At 40.1% G+C, this 13,891-nt stretch overlaps 1 protein-coding gene across 2 annotated transcripts in view; it reads left to right on the forward strand.

Moving 5' to 3' along the window:
* The first annotated feature begins 1,123 nt into the window (after positions 1–1,123).
* Positions 1,124–13,891, forward strand: part of MS3_00001973 (uncharacterized protein) — a 28,289-nt gene continuing 15,521 nt past the window's right edge. The window contains exons 1-7 of one of the 2 annotated variants that reach the window (XM_051209509.1): positions 1,124–1,364; positions 2,373–2,576; positions 3,913–4,119; positions 4,166–4,261; positions 4,301–4,476; positions 6,219–6,308; positions 9,852–9,937. In XM_051209509.1, coding sequence (XP_051073073.1) covers positions 2,476–2,576; positions 3,913–4,119; positions 4,166–4,261; positions 4,301–4,476; positions 6,219–6,308; positions 9,852–9,937 — 756 coding nt within the window. In that variant the 5' untranslated portion in view covers positions 1,124–1,364; positions 2,373–2,475. Of the gene's footprint in view, positions 1,365–2,372; positions 2,577–3,912; positions 4,120–4,165; positions 4,262–4,300; positions 4,477–5,348; positions 9,938–13,891 lie in introns of those variants that run through there. The other variant, XM_051209508.1, reaches the window with a different exon arrangement.

Genomic DNA, 13,891 nt, shown 5'->3' on the forward strand with positions numbered 1-13,891 from the left:
CTGTGACATTTTCAGATAGATATCAACTGGTAGTTAAACGGTTGAAGAACGAAAAAAGACTAGGGAGTGGTATTGAAGTTGCACGAAGAATGATGGAGACAAAGTTTGGTGAGGCCCGTAAAATCTTGGTCAAGGTCACAATTTGAAACGGAACGAAATTTTCGCCATCAGTTTTCAATGTGGAATCATAGCTACACCCATTAAGAAAGAAAAAAATCAAACTAACTTGACCTGAAATAGCGAAAAAAATCACTACGGATTATCTCCATTCATTTGATACCCCAAACATCCACCAAACGGTGTAATGTGACTTCGAAGCACAACGTGATCTCCTAGATTTCACTGAAGGAGATATGCAAATTATTATCTTGAAAAGTGAATATATGATAAAATCTTGTATCGCATTTTGAAGAAATCCCGAGGATTTAACCTCACTAATAAGCCATTTAGGAAACAATTGTAGCGTGGCATCGAGTCCCAATTGACTATGAACACCGCTACCAAGAAACACGTGCCAAATAAATCCATAAAATCCCCAGGAAGCCAAATATCAGAAGGCAGTTAATGGACCAAGTCGAGATATATTTACTGGCGATCTCGTGGTATCGAAAGGATACCGAGATCGCGCCAGGATAGAAGCTTGGTTACAGAACGTAACCGAATTCGCGCGAGGTCACAATCGAAGTGTAAGAATAATGTATGCTTTTTAGCACAGTTAAACTAAGGCACACTAAAACAGTCACTGGTTCAATTGGTTATAATAATAATTGTTTTCAATAAAACAATCGTGTTCTCGTGATAAATGTGTAGTGACTCACATTTATGATATTGCAACATCATAAATTAGTCAACTTAGCATTTACAGGTTATGTAGCTGTTGTGAGATAAGTTATTAACGTTCACATTCACGAGAAAAAGTAAGGACTGAAGGGAAAATTACTTTTTATATTACTTTTTATAAAGCATCAACCAATAGTTCACTTTTTAAAATTACTCATTTCGTTGCAAAAAGGGGATGGAAGATTGTCCAGAACAGTATGAAAAGTTCTTGATATTAAAACATATAAAAATCTCAGTGATGTAGGTGTTGTTCTTCGTGTACAGACATCGGACAATGGACCATATTCTGCGGAATTTACATTTACGTCAAGGTCGTTTCGGCAAAAGTAATAAGCAGGTGGTCTATTATTAGAATTTCCAGAAAAGACCAATTATGTACTCAACTTCAAAATGATGCTTTGAGAACGCTTTATATGTCGTTCGCGATACACCTCAAATAAACAGTGCGAAATATTTGTGCTTCCATTACAGATTGTTGCTTTTTCAGTCTTCTTAATACTGGGCATATTTTGTTTTGTGTTGTGGTATGTCAACAGGTTATCACCCTTTACAGGTTTCAAAACTGTCTACTAATTACAAATTCACATTTACTGTTCCTTTTATTATGATGTCAACTCTTGGTACTGATAGCCAATACTTATTGGAAATAGAGTACATGGACTCCATTGAACTGCCTTTTAGTAGAGTTTACATCCTTTAGTTATAAAGTAATCTATGATAAGGGATCGTAGCGTTTTATTAGGGGGATGGTTTAGACGCGAATATTTAACATATGTTAATAGATTACTATTGTACCCGAGCTGCCAATTTCGGGGAAAATTTGGCCCATTTTGGGGAAGTCGCTACAGTAAATTTTGGGGAAATGAGACACAAACCTCAAAATTTCCCCAAAAGTTGTCAAAGTTTCCCCAAAGTTGGCAGCTTGGGTATACACAACAAACTGACGTAAGCTATAATGCGAGTAATATTTTCGCGCCGAAATTCGATACGCTTGTCCACATACCCCACTTCTGGCCTAGTTCTCCTGTGGTTGTGTGTGAAGGAATTAATTTTCAAGTTTCTCTGAGGGAAACGATCAAGTTTATTAAGTTTACTGTCAACTAACCGTCCTGATACTCTGTAATTTCGACTACATTTAACGATTATTAAATTACTGCACACCTCCTCAGGCTTCGCAGACCGCAGATACCTGCAACAGTGTATGTATTTCAGGCTCTACGTTGCACTGAATTCAGTCATTTATTCGCACCATTGTGTGTTGTTAAAGTTTACTAAGTTGTTTCGACACATTATTGTGGACCAATGTGCTTTTTGTACAAAGGTTCGGTCAGATCGTAATTTGTATTTGACTTCTGTTGAAGTTACTCTCTCACGTTGAGTTGCTTCAGCACGTCGCATTTCCATCAGTTACGTTTGTATTTTTCCAAGTGTCATTTAGGTTGTGAATGAGTAAGAACTATCACTTAATGTCAATTCAAGACATTCATGAAGGTTATTTAGTTATAATCATTCAATTTGTTTTTTTTTTGCAGTTCTTAAATATACTTCCACTTGGAGTGTCAGGTTTTCTACGAAGCAATCACTTCTTTGGCCTTGACTTTATTTGGTATTTATGGTGGTTTAAGAACATCTAAAATGACAGATTGGTTTCATAGGAATCACTTAAAGGCTACTGCTAAGTATACTTTCGACGTTGGTGCAGTTGCTAAAGATTTAAGCTGCAAGGCTCTATGTAGGTATGTCCATTGTTTAATAAGACAATAATGAATTGTCATAGTTTTCATCACTATTTTGACTGATTAATATCTATTTCGTTTTGCAACCTTCCCACATATTTGTGAAACTTACCATATAGCAGTAGATGATATGCATGGAATACAAGTATTCGGTCATATTCATATTCAATCCATTGACCACTTACCTTGATGTACTATTTTGGTTGGCATAGAATCAAGTTGGGAAAAAGCTTGGGATGGATAGATCCAGACAGTATTAGCTTGCTGAGTAATCGGCTATCAATTTATCCCTTGAGGAGTAGTGATACATAAATACTGGCTGAGATTCGTAAAATAGTCGTAATTTATAGTTGAAGACATTGAATGATATGGTGCCAAATTGGTCCATTTACGTAGTTAGATAGATTTTTTCTCTTCCTTTAAATGTCAATTTCTCGCACTCCATACTTTCCATTGTTTGATCTTATTCGCTTCTTTTTCACCATTCACGTCCATTTTTCTAATAGAGTTGATTTATTCTGCCTTTCACCTTTTGTTCTAATGAGATACGTATTTGTGTAGTTTCTATCGTGACCAACTGATGTATTGACGGATGTAAAATCACACTGGGGTTTGATGAGATCTATTATTATCTCTTGTTTTCAAAACTTTCTGAAAGTCTATATCAAATTGTTGGGACAACATTAATCTCTTCGATATAATAGAAGGGGTTAGAAAATAGTTCTTCCTAATGTCAGTCAGGTACAACGTAGGACCAGGTACACGCATCGGTCCAAGTTGCCACACCTCATCAGCACAGCAAGACGAACACCGGTTTCATAGAAACAGTTAACTCAACGGTGTAATAAGTCAATGGCTTTAAATTCCTTATGCTGCTTACACTCAACACCTAGCTTAACTCGTAGTTGTACTTATACATTTTTGATATAGATATCAGGCTTTCTAAATAGGAACCATATGTTTCTTAGATATCTGTTCATCAAGAGTCCTTGCTATTAGTGTAGTATAAGCTACTTATTAAATTTAATTTAGCGATACAGCTTAGTCCTGTCTCATGAGCAGTACGTTTTGCGGTTTTCCTACGACAATTTAATAAAAAAACAAATCCTGTGTTGCACTTATCTTCTTATCCTCAGTAATAATCGAAGTATGTAAAGTGCTGAATAGTAACTTTTGAATGACAAAACTTCTTTTCCATAAAATTAACATCAGAATTTACTTTACAAAATTCTGGACAATTCATCCCATCTATATTTTTTCCTTGATATATTTCTATCCCGTTTAAAAGTTTTGATTTTTCAAGACTACATTCTTCCGCTTATTCATTTGATTTTAGTGACGCTGCAAAACGTCGTGTTGAACTTCTCAAGCTAATATCGGATCCATCGGTACCATGTGAAGCAGTCATAACTTCCTTGAATCGATATTTACAGTTAATAATGGGATTCATTGTGGCAACTGATAATAAAACGCCGTTCAGTAAATTAAGAGGTCTCGTTTGTGTGAAATGGTGTGACAGTATAAAGCCGAAGGGTCAACCAATGTTTGTGAATGTTCTTTTTGCTTATTTTCTAACTTAATTTATTTAGTGTTCGCTCAGATTCTATCTTTGAATTATACTCAGTACTTTTCAATGTTGCTTTATGGTATACTAAACATGCAGCAAAAGTTGCTTCTAACGAGAAGTAGGTGTTGATTTCCCATGTATCTATATAAAAAATCAGTGTTTCAGAAGATGAAGCCAAGGATGTTCATTTATCACTTAAAACAGCTGCTGGATTGTTTAATTTATTACGGACAAAGTATATGCATGAGTTTACAGAATTTGTTCCGAACAGTGATATGGATCCAAATATTCTGGATGCCTATATAAATCAGTCGTTAGCAGAAGCTCAAGAAAGTTAGTAATGTTATGCTTTTTATTCTCATACTTTAGTTTTTAGTTATTCTTTTACCGATTTATTGGTTATATATATGGTTAATTCTCACAAGTCGAGTCTACTGAAGCACTGATTACTCTTATATAATCTATAGTTATGGGAATGGCTGTTGTAAATCGATAACAGTACACTCGTATTAGCCAGGAATTAATTTATCAGCGTAGTTAATATCCGCTTCGATATACATCGGTTATATACTCATACCTAACCACTACCTATGTTGATCCTTAATAATGCTCAAAGCATAAGTAAGATGGACAAAATTTAGTAATCAGGGCCACTCTTTACTCCAATCTGATAAATCGCTAATTTGTCCAAAAGATTTCTAAGAGAACAGTAAACAATAACTTGGCTCTTTATTTCAAAGGCAGGAATTTCTGATTAAGATTGTAATTTTAAGATAATCACATAATTACTGTTTACACGGGACTAGCTGAACGGCGAAGAATACACCGTCTCAATGACCAGTATTTATTCGAGATAACTACAAGTTGGCTAATATCAGTTAAGAAATCATTCTCTTCCAACTAAGTCAGTCACTATTTATATACCATAAACCAAAAAGGCACTTACAACCCATGTACTTAAGAGTAGTTGAGTCGGTTTATTATTATTATTTTTATTTCAACACATATTGTTACAAGAGGGCACCAAATATATATGCGCCACACCATATTTGTGTGTGTGTGGGCTGTGGTACTGCCCGGGTGCCCAGACCGAAGTAGGTGGTTGTCTTAGTGGGCCACACCCGGAGCCTTTGACCTAAAGGTCCAACCCACTAGGCAGTGGAGCATCGTGAGGAGATGCAGTCTCATGGTAGCCGGTGACCAACGATTGGTTCATACGCCATTTGTTCCCGCAGGATACTGGAGCCCATGTGCACCATTTATTTGGATTGGGATCCGGTTAAAGAGCCAGACATTCGCTTTTCGTCCTCTCATTTTTGTAAACAACACCCCTAGTGAGAGAAGGCAGTGAGTAGGACTTCCCTGACAGAGGCTGTATACGCGTGGCCGTGTGGGAGTATTTCGAGGGGGAGAGCGAACCCACCCCACTCTCGGCCATACCAGGGCATTTGGGGGTCGGTTTAGCCAAAGTTAAACAGACCGTGACCTCAGTTATTTTAGTGATTTACTCGAAACAACTCACACTTGTATTTGACTCACAAAGTAACTTTGATACATCCTGTATTCCGTGAGATTCTGCTCGACTTTCCGTCCAGTGATACTTCATACCCACAGATAAAATGAGGTATCAAAGAGAGAGAGATGTTCTTGAATATAAAACACTACAGGTTTTCGGTGCCAGTGTTACAATTCAAAAAATAAGGAGCTAATACTACTATGTTTCCTTACTAAGCAGTTGTGGGTGAATATTCTTAAGTGGTTGTTCTTTGGATCCAACGAAAACAAATCCTGTTACTTATAAAGAAGTATATTTCTGTGGTACAGGTAGTCGAGAAATATAAACCATCACGCACTTGAAAAATTAAAAGTGTAACAAGTTAAACCGACACGCGTCTGCTTCACGTTCTTTGTTGTCTCTGATGGATTGTGTATGAAGTGAAAAAGTTTGGTAAATACCTACGTTATAAGTACGTCTTTGTGTTTTCTTTCCACATATCTGTTTCCCAATGTCTTATTTTAAAGTTTTAACTTATTAACTCTCCAGCTTTACAATATACCTTTTTTTGATATTCCAGTTACTGTTGCCAGAGCAATTGAATTAAAACATAAACCATATTTAATCGCTGGTTTAGCTAATGAAACTGCTAAGTTTTACGAAAAATGTGGTAAGCTCCCAGTTATTTTTAAGATCAAGTTTCTAATGAACACCTCATATTTAGTGAGTTTTCGGGATGTCGCATAAAACTAACTCTATTTGACCGATAAAAATATATTGTTTGTTATTTGCTTTAAAAACCCTAAGTAAAAAAAGCATCTTGTGCTACTGTTTATGGTAGGCTTTTAAAATTCGATAAATTTTAGTCATCATTAGCAGTGAATATATATTTTATATGATAAATGAACTGAAGTTGGATATTCTCATTCATTAGATTATCATCAGTGTAACATCTTATCTCGAGATATGTCTTAGGTTTTGTGATCGGGAATCTCATTTCAGGTGGGTTCTAGACTTTGATGCCTATGTCGATTTGTGGTGATTGTTGATGTAAGAGTAGGCTGGAAGAAATCTAGGTGTTACCCAATCAAGCCGCAGCCCATAAATTCATTGACTGTTGGACTGAGCCATGTAGACAACTGTAGATTACATGGTTGGAGTCCTTGCAATTGTCTTAGTGAGTGATTGGAGATGGATGACATGGCTCACAATTGGTCACAATGGTGTAGATCCACTTATTCTATGTATTATTTATTTATTTACTTGAACACATAAATATTGGTACAAGGGAGCGCCAATATATATGCCCTCAAATGCCTTGGTATGGCCGAGAGTGGGGTGGGTTCGCTCTCCCCCTCGAAATACTCCCACACGGCCACGCGTATACAGCCTCTGTCAGGGAAGTCCTACTCACTGCCTTCTCTCACTAGGGGTGTTGTTTACAAAAATGAGAGGACGAAAAGCGAATGTCTGGCTCTTTAACCGGATCCCAAACCAAATCAATGGTGCACATGGGCTCCAGTATCCTGCGGGAACAAATGGCGTATGAACCAATCGTTGGTCACCGGCTACCATGAGACTGCATCTCCTCACGATGCTCCACTGCCTAGTGGGTTGGACCTTTAGGTCAAAGGCTCCGGGTGTGGCCCACTAAGACAACCACCTACTTCGGTCTGGGCACCCGGGCAGTATCACAGCCCATACACAAATGATGAACTGCCTACAATTATGGAAACTACTTTTCTTGCTTCAACTAACAATCAAATTCTATGTATTGAAGTGCTTATACCTTCTATTTCTCAAGTTCATTCTTTTGTAATCATATTCATTATGCCTACCGTTATCTGCTGCTACGGATATTGTTATTACGTTTACTACTTACTTACTTACGCCTGTTACTCGTGAAGGAGCATAGGCCTCTCACCAGCATTTTCCATCAAACCCTGTCCTGAGCAATCCTTTCCAGCTCCTTCCAGTCATTATTCATCCTTTCCATATCTACTTCAACTTCCCGACGTAATGTGTTCTCTGGCCTTCCTCTTTTCCGCTTCCCTTCAGGATTCCAAGTTGGGGCTCGCCTCGTGATGCAGTTTGATGATTTGCATAATGTATGTCCTATCTATTCCCATCGTCTTTTCCTAATTTCCTCTTCAGCTGGAAGTTGGTTTGTTCTTTCCCAGAGAAGGTGGTTGCTGGTGGTATCCGGCCAATGGATGTTGAGTACCTTACGTAGACAACCATTTATAAATACTTGTACCTTCTTGATGCTGGTTGTTGTAGTTCTTTTATTTTGTTTACTTATGTTTAACACATAGATATTGGTACAAGGAGGCACCAAACACAAATCCCATTTGATATGTATAAGGGCTGTGATACTGCCCGGGTGCCCAAACCGAAGCAGGTGATTTTCTTAGGGGGCCACACACCTGAAGGTCTGACCCACAAGGCAATGGAGCAACGTAAGGCGATGTATTCTCATGGTAGCCGGTGACCAACGATTGGTTCATACGCCATTTGTTCCCGCAGGATACTGTAGCCCATGTGCACCATTGCTTGGGAATCAGGGTTTTCCAACTCCCATAGGTGGACTCTCCATGCCCACCAATCCGGTTAAAGTAAAATACATTCGCTTCTCGTCCTCTAAATTTCGTAGACAACACCCCTGCCACGAGAAGCCAGTGAGTAGGACTTCCCTGGTAATGGCTGTATACGCGTGGCCATGTGAGAGCATTTCGATAGGTAAAGCGGACTCTCCCTACTCTCGGCCGTACCAGGGCATTTGGGGGCGGTTGTAGTTCTACAAGTTTCAGCTCCGTACAGTAGAACTGCCTTGACGTTCGTATTGAAGATTCTCACTTTGATATTGGCTGAAAGTTGTTTTGAGTTCCATATGTGTAATGCCTCTGTAGTTTTCATATTTGCTCAGATCTCCTTTCATTGGAATCTTGATGTGGTGTCCTTCTTACCGTTATTACGTCTACTACTAATTAATTTGTCTCTATAATTTAATCTTTGTGGATGTAGTGTGGCGACTTGAACCGGTACACATCAGTCAATCAGCTATAACGTAGGTCCATGCACATATATGCATCCGTCCAAGTTGCCACACCTCATCAGCACAACAAGATGATCATCAAACTCACAGAAGTGTTTACTTCAATTGTAGTAATACATAAAAGAAGCATTGTATATAAGGATATAATGCATGAAGAAAGAATTAGTTCACAGAAAGGTATAAAGTAATTTTAATCTCACGGTTTAAGAGAAGACAAAGAGTGTATGCATCTACGCCATTGTAATCGATTCTGGGCCATGTCACCCAGAATCTGCAACCATTGATTACGATAGTCACGTGAACCCCAACCAAGTAGTCTACATCTGCCAACAAGGCTCAGACCAGAAGTTAATGACTTCAAGGACTGATGCCATGTTTTAGTTTGGTCTCCCAACCGTCTCCAACACTAGTCAGCATTGCGCGCCGTGGTAATCGGTGTTCAGGCATACATAACACGTGGCCCAACCATCTCAGTCGATGAAGATTCACAACCTGATCAATTGATTTACCATCATTCCCTAGTACCAGGGGCAAATACAGTTTACATGCATACCAGTAAAAAGTTTTCACCTGTGCATCCCTTGGCATCCATATGCATATATTGTCCCATCTGAGGGGATAAATAATCACCACTCCCCTCGAAAGTATATGCTACATCTGACTGTCTCTCACACATAACATGCATACCTATATCCAAAGACTTTCATCTATGCACCTTATTACCTGCACACACACGTAAGCACTATCTCAGGGATGATTGATGGTCATTTCTCCATAGTATTTACTACCATATTTTTTCATTATGTTTTTTGACCATTAGGATTAGGCCGCTGATTTGATCAGATATACAGCAGATATTTTTTTCAGGTTACGTTCTTTGTGCTGACTCACGCACGTACCCTTTGCATATACCTACATACATAAACTACACAAGCAGAGACTTCTATAATTCATACATATGGGGCAACCCGTCATCATTTTTAAAGCCTCGGAGAGTGAACTCCGAGTAATCCAAAATCAGCATAGAAGTGATGGATTAGTTCAATCTCCGCCGACCATCCACTTTTGCTAGCAAGGTTGCCTTCACTATCCAGCACCACGTGAAGTTTTAGAGTCCATTTTGCTGCCAATCTTTGTGATTTTTTCCTTTTTCTTCAGGTTTGGCTTTAACACAATGTAATCCTAAAGTTGTTGGGAAATGGAAAAAATATTCAGAATTTAAACAGTTCTGTTATGAATCATATGTAAGTGTGTAGACTTTATACAACTAATGAATAGCATTTGTCTCTATTAAATAAGATGTTTATCAGTTTTAGATAATTATTTATTGGGATTATTCAAAAATTTAACGTGTCTACTCATTTATTGATCTTTATAATATTGAATAAAGCCATTAATAATAATAATAATAATCGTAGCTATCCGTTGTATACCTCTTAAATCATCAGGGATATAAACATCTTAATGTTGTCTATAATATCATTATTCATCCACTTGAACACACAGAATCGCGATGTATATATGTTTTCTTTCCGAATTCATCTGTTATGTACTACTTGGATTTCGAGCAGATGATATGGTCCTGTTTGATAAAGATGCTGATAAAATTCAGTCTCTTGGTAGCACTCAACAACAATGCCAGGATGTTTGTAATGCGTTTCTCCCCCCTCTAAATGCAAAGTGTTGCTTCAGGACTGTCCTGCGTCAACATCTGAATTAAGGATGGCGAGTGAAGCAGTTAAACGCGTTGACAACTTCACTTATCCTGGAAGTCTGATCAGCCCTAATGGGTTGGTGTCTAATGAAGTCTCTGCACGCATTCAAAAAGCTCGTTTGGCTTTTGCCAACTTACGCCATCTACGGAGAAGGCGAGATATCCGTCTATCAACTAAGAAACGAGTATACTGCGCAGCATTTTGTTCTGTTTTACCTTATGGCTATGAAACGTGTCCATTAAGGGTAGACAATACTCGTAAGTTACTAGTATTTGATCACAGATGTTTTAAAAATATTGCCAGCATCTGCTAGGATCACCGGGTAAGTAATAGTGAGGTTGGACACAGAGTATTAGGGAATAGTGGTAAATCAGTTGATGAGGTTGTGAATCTTTATCGACTGAGATGGTTTGGCCACGTATTGCGTATGCCTGAACACTGATTACCACTGCGCGCAATGCTGACTAATGTTGGAGACGGTTGGGAGAAAGCTATGGGCGACCAAACTAAATTTATTTATTTATTTGAACACATACATATTGGTACAAGAGTGCGCCACACAAAACAATGAGAATTTAAATAGAAGGAAAAAAAAGATAAGGTGGGTAAAAAAAGAGAACAATAACGAAGAGATTGGTGTAAGGTAGTGTAATAATAATAGTGGTAATAATGGGGAACGGAAAGGTACAATCAGAAGAAACCCTTCAGTTAAGGAAGATACAACCACCTTTTTATGAAGTAAAAGAAGGTTACAGCAGGATCGCCACTGGCTTCTATTCTGAGCCATATCTGATAACGTCTCTAGCCACTGTGTCGCACCATCTCTAGGACCCCAGCCAGGGAGTCGTGAAGGACCAACAGAAGCCAGTCCTTTGCAGCTTTCTTTCATGCCACGACACCATGTCATATATGACCACCTCTCCGCTTTTTCCAACCAGTCCCAACGTCGGCAAACAATGCACGACGTGGAATTCTCTGGGACGACATTCGTAGAACATATCCAAGCCACCGAAGTCGCTGTTTCAAGATGGTGACACCGATTGCATTTATCGTCTATGTGCCCGAACACACGATGCCGAACCTCTGCATTACTAATATGGTATTGCTACTGGATGTCAGCAATCCTTCAGAGACAACGATGATCGAACACAGAGAGTCGTCTAACGTCCTCAACTCGGAGAGGCCAGGTTTCACAAGCATAGAGCAAAACTGCTCTCACCGACGCGTTGTAGATCCGATTTTTTACAGCCACGCTAACATCACGAAGGCGCCAAAGATGGCCCAGATTGGCATAAGCCGCTCTGGCTTTCACTATACGTGCATTGATCTCATCACTCACACCCCCACCAGCACTTATGCAGCTACCCAGATACACGAACTTCTCGAATACTTCTATCTGCTCACCATCCAGGGTGAGTACAGGATTGGAATCCTGCCAGTTTTGTAGAAGTACTTTGCACTTCGAAGGTGCAAAGCACATACCATACCTACGGACACTGATTGCCAACTGATTAAGTACGGATTGCATGCCTTGGGCATTATCGCACAGTAAGACAATATCGTCCGCATACTCAAGGTCGAGAAGTCTTTCTCCAGGCGACAGATCCACACCCCCATTACTTACATTCATCAGAGCTGTTTCCAGAATGTCATCGATGGCAAAGTTGAAGAGGAATGGTGAGATTGGGCAACCCTGTCCAACCCCACTGCTCGAATGGCACAACGTCGTCAATTCCTTAGTCAGAAAGTCACCACCATCATTAAGAAGGGCCGGAGGTAAGTCATCTGGGCCAGGTGATTTGTAACGCTTTAAGAGATGGAGTTCCTTGCGGACTTCCGCCTCATTTGGTGGATCAGTCGTCACCGGCCATGGAGGGCAGGACAGTCTGACCGATGTTGCCGGAGCAGCAGGCCAGTTGAACTGCCCTTCGAAAAATTCTGCCCATCGTCCAAGACGTCGATGGATGTTAGTCATTGGCATCCCATCATCCTCGTAGATTGTTTCGCTCACACCAGACTTCTTGCTGCCAGTGGCTCGGATGAGCTGGAAGAGCTTCCGGTAATTACCAGATGCAGCTGCTGCTTCCAGCTCATTAGCACGCTTCGACCACCAGGCTTTTCGGTCCTTACGCAAGCTTTGCCCAATTTCCTTACATAACATCCTTCGTTTATGGTCAAACTCACGGTCACCCGGAGTAGACCGACGGGCTTCAATGAGTTGTAAGGAACCTGGAGAAACCCAGTGCTTATAAGCGGGACGTTTCGCAAACCCACAACTGACTGTACCCGCCATTTTCATGGCGTCATGCAATTGCAACCAACGCTCATCTATACTTTTCGGTGGAGTGGTAGCTAGCCTAGAGGCTAGCTCAGTTCCATACTTACTTGCAACAGAAGTTGCAACCAGCTTCCTAATATCAATCCGTTGATGGCGGTCACTTCGTTGTCCACTGAAAAGTAAGGCAAGATTGGCTCAGACCAAGGCATGGTCAGAGTTCAGATAGGTACTCCAAAAGGAGCGGCAGTCTTGTACACAACCACGTCAGCGGTAGCTGATCGCGATGTGATCAATCTGAGTCCAGGCTTGAGATGCAGAGGGAGGACGCCAGGTGGCACATCGGCGATGACTGTGCCGAAAGTTAGTGCTAGCCAGAAACAGGTTGTGGTCTGTGCAAAGTTGCAGTAGACGGTCCCCGTTATCTGTCCTGTGACCAACAAGTCCCCATCGGCCACCTAAACGACTCTCTTCTGTGCCTAGACGCCCGACCTGAGCATTCAAGTCTCCGGCTAGTACTACAATATCTGTCGAACGCACTTTCTGGAGAAGAACAGATAATTGGTGATAGAATTCATCCCTGATTGCATCCGGGCTGCAATCTGTCGGGGCATAGGCGGAGATGACGAAAGATATCGTTTCTCACGCCGATTTCTTCTCACTTTGATGGAACTTTCTAATCTAACAGCACATAACCGACTGTTAATGGGGATCCAATCGATTAGTGCTGCCTCAGCTCTAGCGCTTAGTGCGACACCAACGCCAGCAAGACCAGACGAAGATGCCACAGGGTCCCTGGATAAGCGCACGTAAAACAAGCTTTTCGAAACGACAGATGGAGATCGAATTTGTAGTACTTCGCTAGAGTCTTGAATACAGGTCTCGGATAGACAACAAACATCAATATTAAGACTTTCCAAAGACATAGCCAGCCCTATCTGTTGTTCGACCTGCATAAATGTGCGAACGTTGAAGGCAGCCAGTTTGAATGGTGCACGTGGTTTCAGAAAAACTGCTTCAGTCCTCGTATTCGGTGGTAACATACAATTTTCAACCGGACAGTGACTCGAGAACGTTTAGATACAGTCGAATTTCCACCAAAGACGAGCCGCCGTATAAGTATAAAGAGGGTGAATAATGTGGAAAATAATAATAATAATAATAATAATAATGACAATAATAGTAGTAATAATAATAATAGTATTAAC

This window comes from Schistosoma haematobium, chromosome 1 (genome assembly GCF_000699445.3).
Source record: "Schistosoma haematobium chromosome 1, whole genome shotgun sequence".
Taxonomy (NCBI): Eukaryota; Metazoa; Platyhelminthes; class Trematoda; order Strigeidida; family Schistosomatidae; genus Schistosoma; species Schistosoma haematobium.